This window comes from Setaria italica, chromosome V (genome assembly GCF_000263155.2).
Source record: "Setaria italica strain Yugu1 chromosome V, Setaria_italica_v2.0, whole genome shotgun sequence".
NCBI classification, from domain to species: Eukaryota; Viridiplantae; Streptophyta; class Magnoliopsida; order Poales; family Poaceae; genus Setaria; species Setaria italica.
Genome location: NC_028454.1, coordinates 26377015 through 26400469, shown reverse-complemented (window position 1 = coordinate 26400469; position 23455 = coordinate 26377015). Strand labels below are relative to the sequence as shown.

Below are 23455 nucleotides of genomic sequence, written 5' to 3'. Positions count from 1 at the left end.
AAGCTTATTGCTCAACCATAATCGAATAAATGACTGCTGCATGTTGATGTTTTTTATTCCAAGTGCAAACTATAAGGGAAGCTCCAGCGGTATAAGATAGTAGCCAGCTCAAACCGGGAGAGAGAAGTAAGGCAGTAAGGCAGCTTGGAGTTCATGCAGTGAGAGGGTGAAGCTACGGGAAATGTGCAAGACCAGCGCGGAAGGAAGCGCTAGCCTAATGCTTTTTCACCTGTTTATCGAGTAAAATAATATTTGGACTAGCTCAATGTTGGACCTGGGCCTTGTTTAGTCCCCCAAAATTTCAACTTTGGCACTATGTAAAAAGAAGATTTCTCATCATATCAAATTTGTGGTACATACATGGACGAAATTAAAAACTAATTGCACAGTTTTGTTGTACTTTGCGAGACGAATCTTTTGAGCCTAATTAGTCAATGTTTGGACAATAATTCACAAATACAAACGAAACGCTACAGTATGCTACAGTGCTGACACAGTGATTTTGGCACTCCAAAATTGGGCAACTAAACAGGACCTGAGCTTTGTGAAATGTACTACAATAAAATTCAGCCATTGCCCTTACCTTTAAAGTGGTGTTTGGTAAAGATTTGGATAGGGAAAGGGCAAAATAGAATGGGATAAGAAGGGGGAGGGTTGGGGATAGGGATATGAGATCTTATGCCAAACCCATGTTTGGTTTTTCTTGAACCGGGTTAGGGATATGTTGTGGGACCCACAGTAATCAAAAAAAAAAGGAGGGCATCCCGAAGACGAAAACTACCAGGATAGAGGTTTGAACGTATAACCTGGGGTCTACACAGGTCGCATAATACTACCATGCCATGCACATGTTTTTGATTTTCCTAAGCAATTTTACTGGTTTGAAGTATGATACCATGTTTTTGGCCTAATGGCCAATCCATGAAATGGTTCAATAGCCGGCAAATCTTATTAATTATGCTTTCCGAGCACATGTGGTCATCACCAAATTAAGTATTATCTACTCTATGAGAGAAGTGGAGAGAAGATTTTGCTTCAAATATCTTGCACATATATACTAAGCTCAAGCACATATCATGTTTTATAGTTTTTTATTGCTTTTCTAACAATACGTATCAAATTGACAAAACATCCATAATTACATGATGAGTACAAATCTATTATTTTCTTATTGCTTTTTTAACAATATGGATTAATTGGATAAAATTAATATAGAAAATTTAATATTTTACAGTAGCAACGCATGGACATTATGCTAGTTATATTAAAATAAAATACCAATTTTTCTCCTCCGTCACGCCCAGAACACCCATGACCGTCTACAACCTTCTCCTACTCCATCTGATCAGCTCACTTTTCCCCACGACATGCTCCATCCCGCACCTTTGTCCGCCCGGCAGGGCAAGCAGCAGCTCCGCCGGTAACCATCTACGCTCGTCTCTCCATCTGAAATCTACAGTCAGCATGAATCGACCTTTCGATTCTTCAGCCCCGCAATGGCCTGCGGGTGTAGCGGTCGAGCCGCGTCTCCTGCGGCGCAAGCACACGAGGTAAGCAACGGCTTCGGCCGCATGGCGGCCTACGCCCGCACGGGCGGGCCGCGCGGATTTTACAGCCCACACGTGCGGGGCGGCGGTGGCTCCGGCGGCATGTGCGTGAGGGCTCCGACGACCCGTGAGGCAGCGCAGCTGAGGCGAGCGACGGCTCTGACGATCCAGGGAGCAGCGCGGCTGTGGGGAGCGACGGCTCCGACGACTTTGGGGGCAGTGCGGCTGACGGCACCCATACCTCCCACCGGGATGAGATTGCGGGGAAAAGGGGGCCTCATTTCCCTATCCTAATCCCTGTTAATTTCCCTATCCCACTCCCTCCTCCTTTTCCCTGTCCTAGCTCCTATTTCCAACTTACCAAACGCCACCTAAAATTGCTACTGATTAAAAGCCACATCAAGAAGTTTTGAAGGTCTTCAACAATTATCAATCATCCAATAATTCCCGGTGCAGATCCATCGTCCAAAGAATTCCGGGTATAGATCAATTACGTTTTCTTTGTTTTTTTTGAATGGGTCAATTACTTTTTCTACCCAGCAGCTCGTTTGAAGCCGCGAGGGAAAAAAGCCTCCTACCATCCAAAAATACGCTTTCGATGGCGGTTTGCGTAAAAGCCCCCTGACGCTCACGGCCCCAGCCGTGTCCTCCTTCCCCAATTCCAGTTCCTTCGCCGCGACTCCTCCGGACTCGGTGGCCACAGGACGAGCCTGATCGCACCGCACGAGCGAAGATTTCGAGGGGTTTAGCCCGGTCGGCGTCTCGGATCGAGATCGGGACGCCATGAGCGAGGTCTTCGAGGGCTACGAGCGCCAGTACTGCGAGGCCTCCGCCTCCCTCACTCGCAAATGCACCGCTGCCGCAGCCCTCCAAGGAGGTAACCCATTCCACCCAAATCTCTCCGTCCAAGAAATCTTTGGTGGATCCCGCTCCGAATCGTATTATTCTCTCATCATTGGATGCTTGGTTGATTCCGTTGCAGAGAAGCTGAAGCAGAAGGCGGCGGAGATCAAATCTGGCATCGATGGCGCCGAGGCACTGGTATTCCCTTTCCCCCTTGTTTCTAGTAATGAAGCAATACACTACTATAGAAAATCGCACGGGGTTTGATTTTGGAATTTTATAAGCCGTTGTAAAAAAAAGAAACATGAAACTTCCTTCTTAGAAGAGCTGTATTGCATCGACCATGGAAGAATTTCAACGCCAAGGATTATGTCGTTGTGTAAATTTTCTTCTTAGAATCAGGCTAGGCAGTGTGGGAACTGGAGTTATCTTTTCTGGTGCTAGATATGTTGGATTGGATATTCTGAAATAGTGGTGATGTTGTTTTTCTTCTCAGATAAGGAAGATGGATCTTGAAGCAAGGAGCCTCCAACCAAGCGTTAGAGCTGGGCTCCTAGCAAAGATCAGGGAGTACAAGTCAGATCTTAATAACCTCAAGGGAGCGTTGAAGAGGATTACCAGTGGTAACGCACAGCAAGGGGCGAGAGAGGAATTGCTGGAGTCAGGAATGGCAGATGCATTGGGGGTATGTTATTATTTGGAAATCATGAATGATTCCTACTTTGGAGTGAATCGTGCTTGTTTGTTTGTTAACAAGGTTTTGCATGATGTGTCTATATTTGAACCATCATTTTCTATTGGTTACTAGATACACAGAATTGTATGTGTTTGGTCGGTGTTAATTTGGCTTAAGTTCAGGAATTTTACCCCTATGATTTGGATACAAGTGTCTCTAAGGCTCCTTCCAATACTGCAGTGAATGAAGCATTAAACCCTCCAAATTAGATATGTGGAGCTGATTGGGACAAAAACAATGCCTTGTATGAGTAGATAATGTCAGAATGTGCTCTTCGGTTGTTTGCTGGACTTACGGTGATGTGGACACTCTGAATGAAAAAAAAATACCTGTTTCCCCATGTTGTTCATCAAAGATAGGAATCAATATTTGTTGAAGCACTTCTTCTAGAAATTCTAAAGAGTACATCCTGTATAGCATGAATAAGCCAAAGCTATGAATAATGTCTGCAAAGTTCTACTAATGTGTGCTGCATGCTATAGCACATGCTGTCCGTAATCCAGATAACTAGGCTCTAGCCATATCATCTGGCAACATTCATATTCTGATGAAGTATGAGGTTCTTGTCCTTTCGGACAGGCGTATTTCTTACTTATCGTCAATTTTAGTTTATTTTACTTGTTATAAGCACATGGGTTTATTCTTCAACCTTGTCAATCAAAAGTTGCCGGTCTCCATGTAAGTCCATTGATGTATTTGGATAATAATGCAGGTTTCTGCTGATCAAAGATCAAGACTGCTCAGGACAACTGAAAGACAGAACCAAACAACTGATAGGCTCAGAGATAGCCATAGAACTATGCTGGAGACTGAAGATCTTGGAGTCTCCATCTTGCATGATCTGAGTCAACAACGCCAATCTCTCTTGCATGCTCATCGTGCAGTAAGTAACTGTTTACCTAATTCTACATGTTTGAACTAATTCTCTGTTTTTTGTGTGCCATTTGGTTTTGTTTCAAATCATTTTAATGCAACAGTACTATGCAATTTGTTGAAAGGAAGTCATTGACAAGCTTCTACTTACCTTAATGTGTGGCAGATTAGATGAAATGTACCTTTCCGTCATAGTCTACTATTAAAAAATGCTTATCCACACTAGTTTGTATTTGTATATTAATATTTATCATGCCTTTTGATATCAGAAAACTGTAAAGAAGATACTGTAGACCCTAACATACTTTTCTTCACCATTTTTCCTGGTTCTTTGTAGTTTGTAGTATCTACATAGATGATAGACTACATTGGTTGGGTTCTACTGATTCTTCACTGTTTTTCATTTCTTGTCATGCATAGACTTACTTAAAGTTCCCTCTTTCCATTTTTTCTTACTTGTGACTGATGTAATTGACAAGTACCACTCTGATCACATGCCTAAAGACATACATACAAACATACCATTGTGAGGCGTGTGCTTAAAACACTGAACCAAGTCACCAACTTATCAATTTGGAGAGAGGTTTAGAACAATTAATTGCTGAGTGGAGATGTCTTGTATGTTTTTTTAGCCCTTATTGATCTAAAGACAGCATGTGTTTTCAAGAACTAGCCCTTTTGATCACGCCAAAGAGCTTAGCATGACTCTTCAACTTGGTAACGCCAAGTTACTTGGCATGACTCCAGAGGCGAGGTGCGCCAGGCTACTTGGTGTCACGAATTCGACCAAGTTAAGGAGTCATGGTATAAGCAAAAGGGCTACTTATTGAAAATTTAGTTTGACACATGTTATTATTAAAATTTTAGATTAAAAGGGGCTGTCATTTTTAAAAAATAAGCAAGATGAATTTAACAAAATGTCACGAGGTGCATAAGGTTATAAGATCATCTAATGCTTCAACTTGTTTTATGGAAAAAAAGAGCTTCAACTTGGATTAGTCAAACGTGGTATAAGCTTTGATCATGTACCAACCCTTAGTACTTAGTTTGACTAAACAAAGTAAGTCCATGCTGCTATGCACGACTTAAATGTAGTTGGTGTCCACCATTACCAACATGCGGATGTCTATTTTGTTCAAATCTCCTGTTCTTTTTAACCCCTGTTGTGCAATCCTTATTTGGCACTGCAGTTGGATGACGTCGATGTCAACGTTAGCAAGAGCAGGAAGACCGTTGGAAGCATGGTGAGGAGAATGGATAGAAATAAGTGGATCATCGGTCTCATCATAGCCCTCCTTGTCTTGGCCATCCTAGTAATCCTGTATTTCAAGCTCGTGCACTAGGGGATTGCTTTGCATTGGACAGTAGTTTCTACCGCAACCAGGACGGAGGACGGCAGCTGTGAATTTCTTTTATTCTATCTGCATTTTGTAACCTGTGTGTATTTCTTTTGTATTTCCTATTTCTTTTGTTCAGACCATATTTGTGTGTTGTGTGCTTGTATGGGGTGCCAATGTTGAGGTAACAAGTTCAGACCATCAGTCAGAGTCTTGTATATCTGATTGGTTTCTGTTTGAAAGAAAAACTGAACAGATAAGCAATACGGAAGCAGATTTGAGCAAGTGCTGTCATTTTTTTACGTGTGAAAGCCCCATTCAGTTGAAGTCATTTATTTACGAGAGATCCATGGGCATTGCGGCGTTGCTTTCATGGCATTGGCATTCAGTTCATGTCTATATGTTTGACATGTGTGTGGTTTCTAGTTATAGAGATTCCAGATTCCACAATTCAAGTAACCAATTCTTCTATATCCTGGCTCGTCTCTGTAATATCTACCGGATGTGTGTACATGTCACCACATGACTTATCTGTTGATTTCTCTCCATCCTACTACCTACCTTATGTGCTTCTCATCTACACATGATCCATCTTACCATTGATTTAAAAATGAATGGCTTGGATAGCTCATGATCACATTTACATGTGTGGTTCTATTCGAAATGCTGAATTATTGTAAGATCTGGAACATGGATTTTTCATATGTATATGTGACCACATGAGCTATCCATGATATTCATTTTTTTAATCAACGGTGATATAGATTATAGGTAGGTGAGAAGTACATGGAGTAGCTAGTGGATCAACAGTTGGATGGAGAGACATCGACAATTGAGATAAATGGTCACATGTACATGTAGTTTTACATTTTTCTAAAGATCTGCACTTGTCTTGTCTAAAAAAATGCCCATATATTTCGAAAATAAAAGAAATGTCCGAAATGTTATTATCATTTTGCCGGACACGAAGGTATAAAAGGAAGTTTCGTGGTAAGCGATGACCAATAGTCTACTTGCCTTGAGGCTGAGATAAGCCATCCAGCCACAACCCACGAGTACATGTGATCCCGTGGAGCTGACTTGCGGTGAGGGATGAATATGGATGTCTGGAAATTTGAATTATCCAAATTTGTATTCACCAAAAAAGTTAATATGATATTCGTATTCGTATTCATATTCATTATTAATATGGATGTCAAATGGATGTATCCGGATTCGATTTTAGTATTTTATAGATTCCAAATTCATATTCGACCAAAATGTGGAATATCCGACACTATCTGTATCCGTGAAGAATAAAGTATTTGATAAAACCATTTAAAACTTATTTTTATGACTAATAACTTATTACAAATGATGTTAATTTTAGTATTATTAGTAAAATAATGATGTACATCATTTAAACAATAAAAATATCTATATGGCAAATGAATAATTACGTTAATCTAATATTAGTAGCGATATACAATGATAAAGTTTAATTAATTTTAATATGGCTAATCATATTAATTTTAAATACATTGTACTATTTATTTAATGAATAACTTATATTTCTATGTATTAACGTACTTATTTTTATTTTTAAAGGATATATATTTATGGAAATATTTATTTTGATATATTTAATTATTTAAATCTTTACTAGTAAAGGCCCTCAGGCACATTAGTATCGGTTGGAGACCTCAACCGGTACTAATGGGTGACCTTTAGTACCGGGTGAAGGCTTCACCCGGTACTAAAGGGGGTCACGGTGGGTTCCTCGGGCCAAAATGCAACCGGTACAGAGCCTCAGGACGAATGTTGAGCCTCGGGACGAATGTTGATTTTTCCAGTAGTGTGGTGACAGACCTGTATGGAAGAAATTTTGGAGTTTGTTGATCCCTCAGAAAGTGAAAGTCTTTGCTTGGAAGCTTGCACACAGTGGACTGGCCTCTCAAGCAAACAAGAAGGCACGCAAGATGGAGATACTGAGTACTTGCAACATTTGTGGGGGCGAGGAAACAGATCATCATGCAGTGGTCCAGTGTCCGCACGCAAGAAGCTTGAGAGAAGCTATATATGCGAGAGAAGTGGGTGATCCCAGCGGAGGAAGAGCTCCAGCACGCAGGGCATGAGTGGCTTAGGTTGATTGATCAGAACGATGTGGAGACAGCAGGCCGTCTTGTCCTCATTTTATGGCGGGCCTGGTTCATCCGTAATGAGCTGACACACTCCTCGCGTAAGCTGTCTATCACGAGCTCAGTTGGATTCCTTCTGAACTATTGGGCAACACTGTGCAGCATCCGACAAGAGGATGGGCTGGACGATAAAGGCAAGAAGCCAATGTTTGCTAGCCGGCTTCCCCGGGAGGGATGGATAAAGATCAATGTGGATGGTGCATTCACAGAACGAGGGGAGGCGGGCATTGGAGTGGTAATACGAGCTATCTTTAATGCAGCTAGCGCAGAGGAGGTGGAGATTACGGCTTGCAAGGAAGGAATCATGCTGGCAGCTGAGTGGTCCCCTAAACCGGCCGTGCTGGAGTCTGATTGCCTATCTGCGATTAACCTCCTATCGAAGCCAGAATGCCAAAGATCCCCCTCGGCGCTCATCATCAAGGAGGCGGCAAGGGCAGCTGAGGGTCTGCCAGCAGTTTTATTCAGACATGTAAAGAGAGAGCAGAATAGTGTAGCACATGAGTTAGCACAGCTCGCCAGAAGGTTGTTCCATAGTGCAGTATGGCGCACCCGAGCTCCGGCCTGTGTTGAGCATCTAGTTGCTCGAGATTGTAATTCTCCTTTGAGTAACTAATAAAGCTCTCTCTTTATTCGCAAAAAAAAAGAGAGGGAGAATCAGCGCAAGGAACCCCCACTTTCTGCGAGCGCCTGCTTTCTTGCTTCGACCTTTGCTCTTAATGTGACTACAATGTGAGAGCTCAAATGCTGATGAAGCCTGTAATTATTTGAATCAAGGTCAGGATTCAGGACCCTATTATATCTTGATATTGTGCCTGTTATACCAAGAAAAATGCGTGTCAAACGTCTTTCGCTTTCCGAAATCCGAAGGTTACTCTTAAAAATGAACTTTTGGTCCTTTTTCCTCCCCCTTACGTGAGACAGGATTTATACACAACTGCACATTAGGCTTCGCCATAGCTTTTGTGTCTATTTTTCATACTCATTTACCGATTTGGATCAATAAATTACAGCATAAGTGCTCTAGCAAAGGTTTTGGCAGAATCAAAGCACATATTATTTTGAAAAAAAAAGGGAAGTACGGATGAGTTCCGCAGACGAAGGAAAGGAACAAGCAAACTTGGCTTCTTCGATCCTTCATCCCTATGTAAACAGAAACGAGAGATAGCATCGAGTACAAGTAAAGGCAGCTAACGGGGGTTTAAATGTCATAAGTTGCCTCACCTGCAAAGCCGTTTGTAACGGCTTAAGTATGAGAAGGTGTGCACTGCGTGACGCTAAAGCAAAACATGCAACACATGATAACATGAAGACCACCGCGCAAGCGGAGATGCGTCTCTGAGAATTTACACTGCACATGTCCCCTTGTGATGAATTCAGACCCATCAGAGCCATAGGAAACGGTGTTCAAAATTTATCAACATGTTTGAGCATTATAAGATCAGAAGACCAGTTCGGACTGCTGGACTCGAGAGCGCACATATAGAACATTGCAATCAGTCCAGGGTCATGCCTCTGTGAGCACTGTATCACAGAAAAGCTTCACATAGTTCACAGCATCCACAGAACCAACAGAAAAAGGAAAGGACATCTGATTATGCATGACCTTTATCCCAAATTCACGATTTATACACCTTCAGTTCCAATACCTGACGATTCCCATGTCACTGGGTCTAGACGAATCTAGTCTTCCCACCCCTCTCATGCTTCTTCACCTGTTGCCAATCACAGGAATTGCAACAACGATAAATATGAATTGTATCGTGTTTGCTGGTACATGATGCAAGTGCCTACTTACCACTTTGAATGTTGACTGCAGCTTGCCTAACTCAACAGGGCATTCTCCCTTCTCATCATACTCAGAAAATTCACCTTCAGAGCAGTCTATGTCAAAAGGAGTCCCATGGACCTTAAAATGAAAGAGATGATTGACTGTTAGCGCAACAGGCACAAGTGAACAATTGTGGCAGTGACGTACAGGGAAAAGAAAATAAATAATACCCTAGCAACAAATTCCACAAAATATCAATCAATTCAGTTGGTAGTGAACAAATAGGAGGTTTCCAATCAAGTTCCCAATTTGCTCAAAAATTGTAAATTTCCATTCAAAAGAAAAATTCATTGATTTACTGCTGCTAAAGAAAGCAAAGATGTATTCATATCTTCTTGGGGAATGAAGATAGTCAATTAATGTATGAACTTATGGGGAGTTTGGTTAAGGGAATTGCCTCATCCATCTAGAAATGGAATGGCGCATCCCATGAATTTTGGCGCATGAAACCATTCATCATTATAATTAAATTAACCATGTGCTTGTGAGGGATGAGGTAGTGACAGATCAAACCATTACATTCACCAAACCAAACAAAAATGTGAGGATTGAGAAAGTGATAAATCACCCCATCCCTCAAACTAAACACCCATTAAAGAATCAGCATATCAACTCAAAGAAAAATATATATGCAGCTCAGATGCCATACAAGCAGGAATGATAAACTGGAATGGAAAACTGGAACGAAAAACACAGGGCCAACCCTGTGCCAATGTAAAAATAGAAACCACGTATCCTTCTATGCTTAAGATAGCTCAATGTGAAAACAAATTACTCTAGTACAAATACATGTGTGTTTCTAAGTAATGTGTGATGTGACCTTGCATTTCTTAAGTAAAGTGCCATGTGAAAACAAAAGGTTGTATCTCCAGATATGTGATTACGGAAAACACAAGACACAATCATGCATTTAACAAGACAAGTTAACAGAAGTGGAATAACAAGGCAAGATTACATAGAATAGAATATCAGACTGAGCTCATTTCTAGAATATGAATAACCTTGACGAGATTAATTGTTCGTTACAGATTAAATATTGGTTTTTGCATATTTAAGCAGTCATCAATATTCACGATGAAAGCTCAAAAAGTACTTACAGATTCAGCCTTCCAGCCAGCACCAAAGGAAAACTCAACAGGTTCATAGCCTCTGCAGTCAAAGACCATCAAACAAGTCTTTTCTTCTTTCTGGCTCTGCTCAATAGTTAGTGGCGTCCCCTGCCCAGGAATCATCACAATCGTTCCTTCTCTCCCACAAAGCTTGCACTGAGACAAAAGTAAACCAAAACATCATACATTGGGCATAATAACAAATAGATCTACTATATACTGAAACAAGTTTTTCCTCCTTTACGCCTTTCTTAGAAGCCTAAAGGCTAAAAATTAGACAAAGAACCTTTATTGCATAGAAAAGCCATTCAGCAATATAACCTCCACATCAGGCATTGAAAAGGACTGTTATCATTAAAAAAACCATGAACTGGAAATATGAGGTCTGTCACACATTGGTGTGTGCAGACATAACTACTGATAAGGTACAGTGGTGCACTCAAACATAATAATGCCACAAAAAGAATGTGACACATAGCTGTTTGCATTTGGTCAGTGAATAATAATAAAATAATTCATTCAAGAATTGTTTAAAAAATAGATTTTCTTAGCCTAAAAAATGGCATCTTTTGCATCTGGTGACGTTTGATATTCGTAGTCCTACACACACTAAGAAGTTTTATGCAAAAAAGCGATAATAGTACATATTCACCTAGATGACATAATAAAATAAACATGAGAGAAGAAGACATAGCAACCATAATCATGTATCTAAGTGCAGAACACACCATGATAAGATATAACTATGATTTATTAGGCTGTTTTCAGTTAGGCTACAGAAAATTATTTTTCTACTATGGATGAGGACAATGGTACAGAAACACAATCATAATAGGATAATAGCCAAAAATAACTGCATTGAATGAGTAGACAAAAGTCAACACAGACGCTGAGGTGCTTTCCCATCATGAACAGTGGCCAAGCAATCTTGTGTCCTATGGCTCACAGTGCACCTAGAACTTTTGCATCTTAACTTTGTGTAGAATATTTAAAAAGATACGAAGAACCTCAGGGGAAAAACTATACTATCACAAATTAAGGAAAAATTCATCACTCTATCAACGATTACAAGTAAACAAATCACATTAACAAAGAAAATATCATTTCTTCCCAATCAAAAGGCATGTATCCCAACCCAAAAGCATATATTTGCAAGGACACCTAGTTGGCAAGAATCCAGGAGAAGGCAACAACCTTTTGCTGCTGCCTTTCTACACAAATATGACCCTCCTCTGCACAATGCAATCCCCATTTTAATCATGACAACAGAAGTTCTCACAGAATCCTTTACCAAAAAACATAAAAAGAAAGAAATGTGAAGCAAGGGAATCTCAATGAACCACGGCATTCTAGCCTTCTAAATTTCTTTCCTTAAACCATGCTAGTTCATCAAACAGCATAATAGCTAGCCAGTCGATATCAACTCCTATCAGAAACATTAACAAGCACACCCTGTCTCATCAATCACATTCGCCACAGGAAAAATTGCATTACTTACAGAAATACTTAGAAGGTTTAACCAAGTTAATAGCACAACTAGATTCCTTAAGAAGACAACAAACACTTGTGGTTACCTTTATACACGTATGTAACCCTCTGCTGCCCAATCTAATGCCCTTTTACGCAAGGAAACAAAAATCGTTCGCCAAATCCACAGTAAACAAGGGCAAACGGATGTATGCACAAAGGAGTCATCTACCAGAACCTACCACATTATAGACATACTAACAAGCTCGATTGATGCCATCTGCCATACTAACAAGTACTCTTCTTAGGCAAGTCTCATCAATCACACGAACATTACTGCATGACAAAAACCGAATCCATCTGGCTAGAGGAGGAATGTGTTGTTTGCGAGGGTACCTTCTGGACGAGGTGGGCGGTGCCGTGTCCTTTGGGGAGGTCGACTTGCTCGCTGAGGGTGACGTAGGTGGACTTGGCGGTGACCTCCCCGCAGTTCTCGCACTTGAGCTGCGATCCAGCACACAGAAGCGAGCGAGGAATCCCCCATCAGAGCGGTTCGCAATCAAAAGGGAGGGGAAGCGGAGCCGATCGAGCCAGGGAAAGGAGGAGAAGGGAAGGGGAACACCGACCTTGAGGTAGTAGGGGAAGTTGGGGTCGTCGCAGCCGCCGCGGGGCTGCAGGTTGGTGAGGCCGTCCAGCTCCGCACCCACATACAGCGCGAAGTACACCATCTCGGCCGCCGCCTTCCTCCTAGGGTTAGGGCTCCCGCTCGGGTCCGGTCCGCCGCCGCCGACGGAAACGAAGAGGAATGGGAAGGGAAGGGGGTTTTGCTTCGCTTCGCCTTGCGGGCTGCGGGGAAAGGAACGGAGGACGGAAGGAAAAAGTCTACGGGACCCTGACCCGCGGACTACTTCACCCCACGAACTATCGGATTAACCCACATTAAACTTTGCAATACCATTCCAATAACCTCTTGGATAGTTTTGCAGGATGATTTTGCCACCTGGCATGCCATGCTGATATGGATCCACTTGCTAAATTATTCTTTATTTCTTCTACCTCCCCTCCCCTCCTTCGCCTGTTGCGCTCGACTCGCACTCAAGAAGGGAAGATGATGGGCGGTGGCTAGTTTTGGGGAAAAAACTGATAGGTGAGTCCAAATGCTACGTTGTCATCTCTTATCCAACATAGCATGCTAACTCACATGCAAAACTACCTCAAGGGCTACATAAATGGTTTTACCTAATTTAGGGGTAAAAAGCCAGTTTTAAGGGTTAGGAGTGAGGTAAACCATTTAGTACATGTTAGGGGTTATATCGATTTTGAGTCTGTTCGCTTCAGCTTATAAGCCGGCTGAAAAGTTGAAACGGCTGATTTGTTGTGAGAGGAAAATATTGTTTGGTGGCTGATAAGCCGGCTGAATAAGCTGAAGCGAACAGACCCTTTTTCTTGAGGACGGAACGGGAATACGTGAAGTCGAGATTCCCTAGAGTTCGTGCGTGCATTGGATTGCGGCAGGTCGAGGGTAAATTAGTCATTTTCACTGCCCGAGTGGTGAGTGGGGTTCGCGAATCAGATTCGACGGGATTTTCAGTTCCAACCGCCCGTTTCGCTGCTCTGATCAAAATCCACTTGAAAGACACGAGCTGGACCCCGACTTTGAAGCGAACTTCGATAATTGTTTTAACTGAAAACAATATATAGTGAAGCTAGGAAGAGACAAAGGCCAAACCGTCGACAATGAACGGAAAGGAGTACGGGAGGCACAACACGCATGGTAACAAAATCTTGGCAAACAGCCATCATGAATGAGGATGAGATCGTTGATATCAAAGCATGAGATACCAGTTCTGCTTCCTGATGAACAGATGACACAAAGGAAATCTCCAGATCGTAAATCCATGGACCCTTGAATCAAATAAGCATAGCTAAGTATGACATCGTCTGCCCCCCCGAGACAGAACATGTACCAAGGCCGCACATATTCAAATATGCCTCTAAGATGTCAAACTCTTATGAAAGCTCGGTGCTCCATCAAACCAATCATCAAAGAAACCATACGGATCAAAGAGAAGCTAAGAACATGGTGACTCAGCACATCATAGTCAATAGGTGCACAAAGATATACACTTGGCCCCTTTAGCAGGGTTTTTACTGTGGCTTCTCCTATGGCTTCAAGCAAAGCTGGACCAAACGAGCATAAAAAAACAGCTTCTCATGGGAAGCTCAAAAGAAATCGGTCTGAGATTTGTACTAGAGGGGTGTAGCCGAAAAACTGGCTCCCTACGGCTCTGCCCCTCGACCCCACCTTTCGGTACGAAACTGCCCTCCACCGTGTCCGTAATTACATCAAAATTGCCACCACATACCTCCGAACAGATATGCCTCGTCCCCATCCGCGATTCTTTCATCTCCCTCTCACGATCCGTCAGCGGTGACAGCGCATATGGATGAAGGGGCGGTGGCTGCGCAACCGGAAAAGAAGCGCCGATGGCTCAAAGCGATGGATCCAGTGGCCCGGCGGAGCAACAGCAGTAGTGGACGGGCAAACAGCAGCAAGCGGAGTAGCAACAACAGTGGACGGGCAAGAGCGGTAGGCCGACAGGTGGGGCAATAGTAGCAGCCAGCAGGAGCAACAGGTCCAACGAAAGGGGTGTTTGGATAGCAGGGGCTAAAGTTTAGCCCTGTCACATCGGATGTTCGGATGCTAATTAGGAGGACTAAACATGAGCTAATTATAAAACTAATAGCAGAACCCCTGGGCTAAATTGCGAGACGAATCTATTAAGCCTAATTAATCCATCATTAGCGAATGGTTACTGTAGCAACACATTGTCAAATCATGGACTAATTAGGCTTAATAGATTCGTCTCGCGATTTAGCCTAGGGGTTGTGCAATTAGTTTTGTAATTAGTCTATGTTTAATACTCCTAATTAGTATCCAAACATCCGATGTGATAGGGGTTAAAATTTAGCTCATGCCTCCCAAACACCACCGAAGGAGTTTGCGTCGTGCGACAGTTCTAGCAGGGGCAACGATAAGAAAGGAAGGGAATGGATAAAGTAGAAAAAAAATAAAGGGAGAGAATAAGTATTATTTGGAGAATAAAGAAAAATTAAAACACACTAATTATTGATTAAACAACACTAATCCTTTTAATTTATTTTTTATACTTCTAATGAACTCAAATTATAAACTAATATTAAATATTTAATTCATTTATTCAAACAAGCCACCTCGCCTGAAGGCATACAGGACATTTGATCTTTCACATCAATTCTAAAAAAATATAGGAGAAGTCGTTTTGTCAAACACTTTTCAGAGTGACTTCAGCTCCACCAGAGGAGCCACAGCCGGAGCTGTTTCAACCACAGCCGCAGCCCTGCCAAATGAGCCTGGGTCGATCCCTGATGCAAAAAAAGGATGGGACTTGCAGAAGCTGCCCGCTAGGCTAGTGCCCACATTCAGCTTAGAGAAGCAATGCTTGCGATCGCAATTCACGGTATATCAACCCCTGAGGTTCCATCAAGAACATCATTAATACAACAGAAGCAATAATACAACAGAAGCAACAATATGCTAAGAGCAAGTTTAATAACGCAGCTAGCAAGCGGGCTGCAAGATTTCTCTCAGCCTTTTCCTAGCCCACTCGTACAATGGTTAGCTCTTCACCATTAATACATGGCCCACAAGTCATTCTCACAAAGTTTCTTGGTTCCTGTGCCCAAGTCGGCTGTAAGCTTATAGCCCGCTTCTCCTCTCTCACCTCTTCTCTCTCCTCCACGTCAGCATTCAGCCAGCTTACAGCCCCTTATTATACTTGCTCTAATACTTTCTCCGTATCACTATCTATTTGGTACCAGTTCTGAAGCAAGCAAGAGAGCATTGCTCCATACAAACCAGATACCAAATAGTAAATCACAGTAATTCGCATCCATCTTAGAAGTAAGTACGAAACAACTGCTTGTCTGAACAAGTGAACATGCTGTAGCCGCGCGTCTGTCAGCTACCGAAGCACAAGCACACTCAGAAGAAACAAGATCAGAATCACTTTATACTATAGGATCTTTCAGGAGAAAAAAAAAATCAATCAGTTCAAAGATCAGGAGCAACACCCAAATCTTAACTCCAATGATTTGCATTCGAATTCTAATCAGCAGTAAGAAAGAGACACTGTCTAAACTTGCATACGAGTGGTCTGAACTCTGAACTGTAAAGGCCTCACCAAGATCGCAGTTCCAACTAACCACAAATCTTATCGCCAAAGATTTGCACTCCAGTCACGATTACAATACAACAGCAACATAGCTAGTAGAAGCAAAGTAAGAGATAAATGGTCCGCGTGAAACGCAAACCAGATCGAAAGTTCGCATAAATTTTGTATGGTGTTGTATCAACTCAGAAGCCAAAGAAGCCCCTTCTGTGCTGGCTCAGATCAGTTAGGGCGGCCGGCGCGGAGGGAGCGGAGGCGGTCGACCCACTGGTCCTCGGGGACGCTGCCCGCCCACGCCGGCGGCGTGCCGGGAAACTCGACGCCGCGCATCGCGTCCACGATCCGCGCCGCGGCGCCCTCGGGAAGCGGGGCGCGGCGACGGCGCTCGTCCTCCGAGAACGCCCGCGCCGCCGCCTCCACCGCAGTCACGTCCTCCTCCTCCCGCTCCCCTTCCTCCCCATCCGCCTCCTCGTCCGCGTCGGAGGCGAGATCCAGGGCGGAGATGCCGTTGCCGGTCTCGTCGAGACGGTGGTGGGGCATGGCAGCGTCCGGGTCGGTGTCCGAATCGGAGTCGGAGGCGGCGCCGGCGATGGGGCTGTAGTTGGCTTCCGGCTCGGCGTCGGAATCGGAGGCGGAGGAGTGGTCGGGGAGGGAGGCGGAGGCGGGAAGGTGGCCGTTGCCGGGGATCGACATGGTGGCCGCCGGCGACGAGGAGAAAAGTGTGCACGGGAAAAAATTTGTCTGGAAGAATTTGGGAGCCCGGGCCCCCGTTGTTGTATCTGTAGCGACAAGCACTTGGCCTTTGTAGGCCGTGTAAGCCCATGATTGGAGCCTTTCTTCGACGAGTTGCTGCTCTGTTGAATGTGTCAATACCAGCCCAAAGACTAAATTCAAGTCTAATAGACGCTTTTCATACGGAATTATTTGGAAAAATAAACAAAAAGGAAACGTTTCGAAATTAATTTATATAAATATAAACCTGACCAAAGTTCTAAAAAAACTGATAAAGCTCCAATGCTCTGTTTGTAACCACTAGCAATGAGTACAAGGGGCAAAAAAGAAAGGCGAAGAGCATGAACCTGTCCAATTTTGGATTTGTGGATTAGATTTTCGTTGCCACCATCTGAACTTATGAATGCCATTTTTCTTCTACAATTTTTGCGTATGATTTTTCCCTCTTTCTAGTTCTTTTCTTTTGCGATATCTTGAATTCCAAAGCTATTTTGTGGTATTTTTGTTTGTCTATTTTGGCGCCAATTTTAGGTCATTTTTTGTGGGTCCAAGTGTTAGGACATGTGTGAGAACCCTATGGTTATCCTTTTATCCATATTCCACACAAAGTACCTCACATCTATGAGTTCTCTAAAAAGTTACCATTTTTCTTAACCTTCCCGAAATCCGTAAATTTGAAACTTACATCAGGCTCCAGAAAACGGTCACTAGGGGAAGAGGAAGGCAATGCAGCATTTTGCCTGTGAGGCTGTGACTTTGAACCTAACGTCTCTAGGCATTCGTTGGGGAATGGATGCCCTCCATGAGCCATTTTATTACCTCTAATTACGCTCACTAATTGGCATCATCTCATTGTCGGCCAATTAACACCACGATATGACATTATGATGTGGGTATAAATCAGCTAGCATTCAAAAATCAAAAGTACTATTATGCACAGGTGACAAAAAGGATTACAAAAGACTTGGTTGTTCACGGAGGTTATAAGTCACGTGGATTTTCACGTGGTATATACACTGATAATGTGACATGTGTCTATGCACACATTAGCTCTATTCTCTCATTTCTGTATTTGAAAGAAACGTGGACTAGACTCCATGCATGCTAATATGCTATTGCTTTGGAATTCTCATAATTTACCATCTCATGTGCCAAATCCCATATAAATGAACTTGTATGTCTTCCTTTTTCAATTGGAAATAGGGCAGGCCATTGGCCTGTCTTTCTAAAAATAACTGTAAATGCGCTATTTGTTCTTCATCATAATTGTTCTATCCCCGCCATTGGAAAAGCTTGTCCATAGACTAAAACAAGAAATTAATATTTTAGTTTGTTGTTGGCGTCGCAGGCTAGCACCAAACTGCACTGCACTATGTGTTTGGTTATCAAAACAAGAAACTTCATAGGGTAGCGAGCAACATATATTGTAAGGGTTCATTATTAGTTAATATTAATAATTAAGGAAACAACTATTTTGAAGGGTAAACTGTGGGAGAGTTCCCCACAGCACTTCATTTCATAAAAAAAAAGTTAGGGGATTAAAAAAGTCATACTTACAAATATAAGTTTAGGGGTTAAAAAAGCCATACCTACAGATATTTACAACATGAAGATGTGTGTGTGTGTGGGGGGGGGGGGGGGACTACGAGATTACAAATGAGATTCTAGCCATTGCGAAAAAAGAAGTCTACGATCTTCCCGAAAGCGTAGGAGCTGGAGAAGAACTTGTTCTTTAAACCTCAAGGTCCAAAGATGAATGCTGGGGTGTGCCGCATCAAAGATTATTGCATTACGCATTTTCCATATTTCCCATGATGCAATAATGAAGATGTCCATAAAAAAAACATTTTGCTGACGCCTGTCTTGCAGCTTTGATCTCGTCATGTATATCTAAAAAATTTCTCCATGAAATCTGCAACTTGGATCAGCATGTTTTGGCAAATATGCAGTCAAAGAAGACATGATCTCTATCTTCAGCAATTGCCATATCACACAGAACACAGTAAATGCCCATTTGGACATTGAAGTGTCTTCTTCTCATGATATCCTTTGTATTGAGATGATCAACGATGAGTAACCATGCAAAAAACTTCAATCTGGGGTACACTTGGACTGCCATAACCAAGCGAAGGTCGGTTGTGCCTGCCACCCAGAGAAAACACACTTGTAGAGTCTGCTAGATGTGTATGTAGCATTGCTCCATATCAATGACCACTGGTCTCCCATGCTGGCATTGTAAGGCACATCTTGCAAGTACATCTGTAATTGTTGCAACTCTGAGAATGCTTCCTGGGAGAGAGGAAGTGAAAATAGGGTTTCTAGATCTTCTACATTTATCACATCCCTTACTGACACTTGGGTATTACTTTCAAAAGAGAATAACTTGGGGAATAGGTCAGCCACCACATTCGAGCTCCATAGATCATCCCAAAACAAAACTGTAGAACCATCCCCTAATTTACACATGGCCACTCCTCTATATAGCACGTTCAGTCTAAGAACATCTTTCCACTAGAAGGAACCCACTTCTCTTGCACCATGAGAAACCTTTTATGTGTAGTAAGTTGACCATATTAGCTGGACCCATAGGATTTGCTTTGAGCATAGCTAAGTTAATAAAGTTTGTTCTTTTAGTGATAATATGGTTGTAGGCGACCAGCCTACTGACAACTTGATACATATAATGACTTCATTGATATCAATATATGTTAGCCCAATCTCTCAAAAACATTCATAAGAGTGAGGATGCGTGCATGTAGTTGGGATTGTGCCTTTGTTTTTGCTTCATAAAAAGAAAAAAAACTCTTTAGAACATCAACAAAAATTACTATTTAACAATGATGGTAGAGTTGGAAAATAGTATTACATAGTACAAAAAAGGAAAACACTACTTCAGTGACAGGTTCCATATGCTAGTAACCTAACAAGTTGATCATGGCTCATGCAACTTCCGGAACAACCGTGCGCACTGACCTTTATTTCTGCAGTGAACATGAGAAATTGAGCCAAACTGGAGGGGGCCAATTCAGCACTGAATCAGGAAGTGACAGATCGGTGAAACTTCCATCCTCCAAATCCACGCAAGCCAATTGTCGTGCACAATGCAGACACGATTCAGGGTTAAATATAGTGGAAAATCTCGAGCCTGAAGCATGAACGCGTTGTTGAACCCGACGAGTAGCACGTGATCCCGCATGTTTTGTACTTCAGTTGCCTCTCGTTTGGCAAGATAAACCCTGTGGACCGTTAGTTTTCCCATCCTGTCCAGTTCATGCAACAAGTTGTTTTCCACCTCGGAATCGTCATTTGGTTGGTCAGTATCATCAGAATCATCCTCTTCATCCAACGAACTGTCTTCTACCTCCTGGTTACTTGATTGGTATCCATCATCCGATTCTGCAATATCTCAAGGAGGGTCGGGATATTACCTCTTTACACGAAGGAGATCACCCCATGGTGTCTAAACGATATAGTTCTTGGACATGAAGATGTGAGACTCAACTTCAAAGATAACCTTAACCACTGGAGAATGGCCATTGAGATCAATAGTATGGATCTCGCCATTGCCTCTGATAGCATAGAACAAGATGTCATTGTCATTGTAGAAGATATCCTCGTACCAATTGTAGCACTCCATTGCATCAAGCCAAGTCCATTTGGTGTCCCCAATCCATGCAAAGGAGAGGTGTTCCTATGGCCGATGCAAGAGCAAGGCCGTGCAGTCACCACTAGATGGATGCGAGGACAGGATCACCTTCCTGTAGAGGAAGTTGCGGGTCTTCATCAGTTGCTAGAAATGATCTGGCTCCCTCTCATCAACGATGAGCCGATCCTCAACGTCAAGATCGTGGATGTAGTGGCCACGAAGCACCCCGTGTCGGTTGAAAGAAGCCCTAACACCGACCACAGACTCCGGCGGGGGAAGAGTGATCTGGGCGCCAGTGACGGGGTTGAGGACACTAATAGAGAACTAACCTTCCATCCAACCTTTTTTTATCCCAGTTGATTTTGGACCCGGGACTACCTTTAGTCCTGGATAAAAAATGAGGCACTGAAAGGACACCGACGGGAGGGGATTTAGTCCTGGTTGTAAAGATCTGGTAGTGACGCCCCTCCTTTTATCTCGGTTGGAAATTCCAACTGGGACAAAAACCCCTTTTATCCCGGTTGGTAATTACAACCGGGACAAAAGATTTAGTCTTGGTTGGAATTACCAACCGGGACAAAAGGAGAGCTTTTGTCCCGATTCGAATTTCCAACTAAGACAAAAGGAGGGGCAGGCGGCCCTCAAGGTAGCCCTCTCCACCTTATCTCCCTCCCACAGGCAGCGCTCTCCACACACTTGTCTTCTCACCCTCCCTCTCCTCTTCTCTCCGCAGGCCTCATCCCCTCCTCCCTCTCCTCTCCTCCCCCTCTCTGCTCTGTCGCCGTCCCATCCCCCTGTTGCCCCTCCCTTTCCCCTCTGCTTGCCCCTCACTGGCAGTGAGGAGCGGCAGTGGGGTGAGGGCAGGCGGGCCGGTGGTGTGGAGCGGAGTGGAGCGACGCTGGCGAAGCGGAGGCGGGTGGGCGCAGGCGCGCGTGGGTGAAGGCGGAGGCCGGCACGGGCGTGGATGGAGGCGTGCGAGCGGGCAGGCATGGGGGCTTTGTTTTTTATTTTTTTTGAAATTTTTTTACCAACCGGAACTAAAGGGGGTCTTTAGTCCCGGGGGACCCTTTTGTCTCGAAAAATTAATTTCGGTTGGGCATTGGAGAAATATGGCCCTTACCAACGAGAACTAGCGCTCGATGGGAGGTGCAGGTCGGACTGCACGTTGGCGGTGATGAGCCAGCCATGGGAGGAGCCGACAATGTAGCGGCTGCGGAACGGAGGGTCCGGGAGCGCGGTGCGGAAGGACCTGCCGGTGGAGATGTTGTGCAGGTTGGCCTCGCCGGCGTCGCGGTTAGCAGAGGAGTGGACAAGGTAGGGGCCCTGGTCGGGCCACCTCCCGAGCTCGCGGATGGTGGCGCAGCTGGCACGCCAGGCGAGGGAGATGACGGCGGAGGAGAAGAGGTCGCGGATCTCTAGGAGGCTGAGGATGCTGACGAGGAGGTTCGGAGGGAGATCGGACCAGTCGCTCGCAGGGCTTGAGTCGTCGCCCATGGCTTCCGGCCGGATTTAGATCAGTTCTCCAGCAGCGGAGGCGAATTCCGACGACTCCGGCACGCGTCGCTGCTCAGTATATATTTTTTTTCATTTCCAGTTTCCACCGTGTAACGATTTTATTACTTTAAATATACTGTTGGTGGCAAGAGATGAAGTCAATACGACCTCATCAGCGCCTGCCATGTTGTAAACAAATGCAAATAGCTGACGTAGATTCTTATAACATTGCAGGCACTAATAGCAATTAAGAACACTTTATTATCACATATATAGCCCACTTTATTATTATTATTATAATTTTGGCAAGATTGCAATGTGTTTGGTAGAGTTTTCAGAGCTGATTCTCTACTAAATTCAGCAGGAGGTCTGCCAAACAATTTTTTTAGAGAGTTCTCTACTGATTTTATGAAGTGATTATCTGAAATGATCTAAGAGGCTGGGAGTTGAAAATTTGTAAAATGATTTTCCATCCTTAAAATTTATGCTAAAGAATCAAAGAAAATCACTTCTCTCAAAGAATCAACTCCAATAGAGAATCATAATCAGATGGACCTCTACAACAGACACACCTTAAGCATACTCCTGTTGGAAAAAATAACTGCATTTACCACCCCAGAAGCCTAATCATATCGTAAGATTCCATTTTACATTTTTTTCATGATGCAATATCTTGCCGCAATATGAACTTGAATGTTCCGTATGAGCTACTAGAAGGTTTGAATGCATATTAGGGCTTGGCAGACTTCTCCAGACTTTGCCGGCGCGCCAGGCGAGGGAGACGGCGGCGGAGGAGAAGAGGTCACGGATCTCCAGGAGGACACTGATGAGGAGGTCCGGAGGGAGATCGGACCAGTCACGCGCAGGACTTGAGTCGTCGCCCATGGCTTCCATGGGATTCAGATCAGTTCTCCGGTGGCGGAGGCGAATTCCGACGACTCCGGCACACGTCGCTGCTAAGTATTTTTCCACCGTGTAACGATTTCATTGCGTTAAATATACTGTTGGTGGCAAGAGAACGTACTCAATACGATCTCATCAGCACCTGCCGTTTTGTTATACAAATGCAAATAGTTGCCGTAGTGTTGGAGTAGATTCTTATAACAATTGCAGGCGCTAGCAATTAAGAACAGTTTATTCTCACGCATATAGCCCACTTATTATCATTATAATTTAGAAGACACCTTGAGCATACCCCTATAAGAAAAATAATTGCATTTACCACCCGTGAGCCTAATCATATTGTAGAAATCCCCTTTCATATTTCTTTCAAGATGCAATGTCAACATATCTTGCCGCAATATTTTTTTTTTTGAATGAACTGCACCTAATGTGTGCGTTTCTATTGATATAGTAGAAAAATACAAGCTTATGTCTCTGGAAGGTCATAACTAGAAAAATCAAAGAGAAAAAATGAAAAAACATCTAAAACAAACACCAGTGGGTCAGATCATT

General features: G+C 43.3%; 3 protein-coding genes across 3 annotated transcripts; 1 reads left to right on the top strand and 2 right to left on the bottom strand.

The window, feature by feature from the left end:
• The first annotated feature begins 2181 nt into the window (after nt 1-2181).
• Nucleotides 2182-5638, top strand: LOC101770313 (vesicle transport v-SNARE 13). Its single transcript, XM_004968954.4, has 5 exons — nt 2182-2424; nt 2530-2588; nt 2887-3075; nt 3839-4009; nt 5190-5638. Exons 1-5 carry the CDS (start codon nt 2331-2333, stop codon nt 5340-5342), a joined length of 666 nt encoding a protein of 221 aa, XP_004969011.1. The 5' UTR covers nt 2182-2330; the 3' UTR covers nt 5343-5638.
• A 3243-nt stretch (nt 5639-8881) lies between these two features.
• LOC101769905 (UPF0587 protein C1orf123 homolog) lies at nt 8882-12801 on the bottom strand. Its single transcript, XM_004968952.3, has 5 exons — nt 12544-12801; nt 12314-12421; nt 10439-10606; nt 9309-9419; nt 8882-9225 (listed from the first exon to the last, which is right to left on the bottom strand). Exons 1-5 carry the CDS (start codon nt 12643-12645, stop codon nt 9184-9186), a joined length of 531 nt encoding a protein of 176 aa, XP_004969009.1. The 5' UTR covers nt 12646-12801; the 3' UTR covers nt 8882-9183.
• Nucleotides 12802-16025: 3224 nt separating this feature from the next.
• LOC101769501 lies at nt 16026-16970 on the bottom strand. The gene has a single exon (XM_004968951.4). The coding sequence runs from the start codon at nt 16819-16821 to the stop codon at nt 16351-16353; it is 471 nt and encodes a 156-aa protein (XP_004969008.1). The 5' UTR covers nt 16822-16970; the 3' UTR covers nt 16026-16350.
• Nucleotides 16971-23455: the final 6485 nt, after the last annotated feature.

Coding starts and splice junctions, on each gene's coding strand:
- LOC101769501 (XM_004968951.4), bottom strand. CDS start 16,821: ATGTCGATCCCCGGCAACGGCCACCTTCCCGCCTCCGCCTCCCTCCCC.
- LOC101769905 (XM_004968952.3), bottom strand. CDS start 12,645: ATGGTGTACTTCGCGCTGTATGTGGGTGCGGAGCTGGACGGCCTCACC. Junction 9,420..10,438: donor CTGGCTGGAAGGCTGAATCT/GTAAGTACTTTT, acceptor TTTCATTTTAAG/GTCCATGGGACTCCTTTTGA. Junction 9,226..9,308: donor TGCAGTCAACATTCAAAGTG/GTAAGTAGGCAC, acceptor GATTGGCAACAG/GTGAAGAAGCATGAGAGGGG.
- LOC101770313 (XM_004968954.4), top strand. CDS start 2,331: ATGAGCGAGGTCTTCGAGGGCTACGAGCGCCAGTACTGCGAGGCCTCC. Junction 3,076..3,838: donor GAATGGCAGATGCATTGGGG/GTATGTTATTAT, acceptor ATAATAATGCAG/GTTTCTGCTGATCAAAGATC. Junction 4,010..5,189: donor TCTTGCATGCTCATCGTGCA/GTAAGTAACTGT, acceptor TTGGCACTGCAG/TTGGATGACGTCGATGTCAA.